The sequence below is a fragment of a genome (genome assembly GCF_019968985.1).
Source record: "MAG: Porospora cf. gigantea B chromosome Unknown PgB_NODE_2467_length_3498_cov_779.16, whole genome shotgun sequence".
NCBI classification, from domain to species: domain Eukaryota; phylum Apicomplexa; class Conoidasida; order Eugregarinorida; family Porosporidae; genus Porospora; species Porospora cf. gigantea B.
Genome location: NW_027178837.1, coordinates 512 through 3,236, shown reverse-complemented (window position 1 = coordinate 3,236; position 2,725 = coordinate 512). Strand labels below are relative to the sequence as shown.

Here is a 2,725-nt window from a genome sequence, read left to right as displayed (position 1 = left end):
GTAATTTCTCCAACTCGTCATACTGTGGAAAGTTCAGGTCAAGTCCAGACATCTGTGTTTGGTTTGGTAGAAGAAGGGAACGTCTGCAATTCATACCTTGTGGGGTATCGCGTGGTTGTTCAGGCGATGACGTCTTCCTGCTGCTCCCGGGTCAGCTTCACGTGTGGGTAGCGCAGCGCACCGCAACCATCCTCACGGATGGTGAGTTGGGAGTTGTCCATTCGGAAATCGATAAATGGACCCTAGATTGCAACGGCTCAGACGCTGTAGGGTAGAATCCTCTCCACACGTCAAAGCCGAAGGGCTCTTCGTGCCAGCCACCCTTAGGGACCGCGTGTCGGTTCGAGCCAACCTTCGAAAGTGGTTCCCTTCTACCCTGGTCGAGAGGCTTCCGGACCAGCCCCATGAGCACCATGAGACGAAACCACAGATGTCAACAGATCAGGCAGAATTCTACCAAAAGGAACTGAAGGAGATGCGTATTTTCGCAGGCGGCCCCGCCTATCCTCTAGCCACCGAGATTTGCAGTCAACTCGACTCCAAGCTGGGCCGTGCACAGCTTAATCGTTTTCACGACGGAGAGAACTTCGTGCGATTACTGGACAACGTTCGAGGCAAGTCAGTCTTCATCATACAAACGGCGCCGTCAGGGCTAACTGGATCGGACGCTCTACATTCTTCGTTGATGGAGATGCTGTTCATGGTCACTGCAGCCAGGAGAGCGAGTGCGGAAAAGATAACCTGTGTCTTGCCTTACCTTCCATACCTCCGACAGAACGCTGTCAAGACCGACCACACCTCCCCACAGCCCTCTTCCGATATCACCAAGCTTCTGTCCTGCATGGGTGCTGACCGAGTGGTTCTAGTAGACGCTCATAATGAGCGGGTCGAGGGATATTTCCCAGAGTCGATGCCTTGTGTTAACCTGATGCCCTATGGGCTCGCTGCTCAGTATCTCAAGTCCAAGGAGCTGGTGAACCCCGTGGTGGTAGCGCCAGAGAACCGAACTCTTGAAAGGACGAAGCTTTTCTGGCGGATTCTCAAACGAACCGTAGAGAATCCAACGATGGCAACTATCGTTCATGCCAAAAACGAACGGGAACACTGTGAAGACGACGAAGTTAAAGGCGAGGAAATGGATAGCGGTCCTGGATACGAAAAGGTCAGGCTGGACGCTGCGAAGGCTGCCTCCTCAAGGTGGGTAGTCGGCGACGTCAAGGGTCGGGACTGCGTCATCGTTGATGACATCATAGACTCCGGCACGCGATCTGTAAACGCCGCTAACGCTCTAAAGCGCCGAGGAGCCCGCAATATCTACCTGTATGCTACTCACGGGCTTTTTAGCAAGGGGTGCCTGGATCTCATCAACAACAGCGTCATAGACGAGGTAATTGTTACAAACTCCATTCCCATTCCATCGCAGTCACTTACGGACAAGGTAACAGTGATCTCATTAGGAAAACTTCTCGGAGAAACCATAAAGCGTCTTCATGCTGGAGAAGGCATCTCTACTTTGCATAAGGACGTCGAGGCTGACGAAGAGCGAATGGCTTCAGAACGCCGGCAGTAGCGCGTGACATAAATTTCTCATGGACGTGGCGGCGGCTATCTCTTTCAGCATTGGAGCTGCTACCTGTGTATTCCTGATTCTAGCCGGAGCATCTCTGTTTGATATGTGATGGTTGAGACTTTGAGTGAGACGACTTTGAGATGGTTGAGACTTTGATTGAGACGACTTTGACACGTGACGGCGTAAAACTAGCAGGAGGTAACTACCCCGAGCGTGCTTGACATTTGAGGTCGAGATTTAAACTCATATCAGCATCCCGCTCCAAGAACACAGTGACCAAACAGAGAAGGCTAGTTAGCAGAATTGTAGTGCCCACCACAATCCCGAGCCCGCCATCGAACCCCAACGAACCGAAGAGCGCAGCTACCAAATTCCATGCAAAGAAGCAAATGGAATTCTGTGTGCATCGTTGCAGCTGCGCCTTCAAGAGGGGGACCTGCTTCAGGTGCATGGTGAGACCGGCGAAGCCCATGAAGAACGGAGTCCACTTGTCGAAGAATACGTCGGGCATGAACGTGAACAGCGCATACCGCCATGAACTTGCGTTGGGGTCGTTCCACCAGGCATTGAAGTTCAGATGGGCGTGTGAATTGGTCAGATGAACGATTCCTTGAATCAGGAGAAGACAACCGGATGTCACAAAGCCGAACCACTTGATAGTCTTCACAAAGCGCTCTTTGGTGTTTGCCATTATTGGGATATATGTATTGTAATCATATACCGAATCTCACATGGGATGGAGAACAGAAATATCCAGTAGACCAAAAAGGGAAAACTTTGCTCGGTTTACTCAGCACGTAAATCAGTTCTGAAAGGAAGGCCTATCGATCCTTAGCGCATTTTTTTCCAACCATCGGACGCTGAGTCGAACCCTCCGAACCCTCAGCGTCTGAGGGTGATTCTCCGTTATCACTGGGTAATGAACTCACTGGGTAATTCGCCGTTATCCGTTCAGTCACAGTAGTCCACTACACTACCGTCAGAACTGATAGATCAGATATTCAAACGCATCATTGACAAGCAATTGAAATGTAGACTTATTTCAAATGATGATAGTGTGAATGCTGATTTCTACAAGTCTGTGTTACTCAAATTGTGATAGTGTGAATGCTGATTTCTACAACAACTCTGAAAAAAAGTAGCCGAAGCTGCACG

The 2,725-nt window shown here is 50.2% G+C and overlaps 2 protein-coding genes across 2 annotated transcripts; one reads left to right on the top strand and one right to left on the bottom strand.

The window, feature by feature from the left end:
• Positions 1–235: 235 nt before the first annotated feature.
• On the top strand, positions 236–1,570 carry KVP17_002174 (uncharacterized protein; the record flags this gene model as incomplete). Its single annotated transcript, XM_068518201.1, has 1 exon — positions 236–1,570. One exon carries the CDS (start codon positions 236–238, stop codon positions 1,568–1,570), a length of 1,335 nt encoding a protein of 444 aa, XP_068376453.1.
• Positions 1,571–1,772: 202 nt separating this feature from the next.
• On the bottom strand, positions 1,773–2,261 carry KVP17_002173 (uncharacterized protein; the record flags this gene model as incomplete). The annotated part of the gene is made up of 1 exon (XM_068518200.1): positions 1,773–2,261. One exon carries the CDS (start codon positions 2,259–2,261, stop codon positions 1,773–1,775), a length of 489 nt encoding a protein of 162 aa, XP_068376452.1.
• Positions 2,262–2,725: the final 464 nt, after the last annotated feature.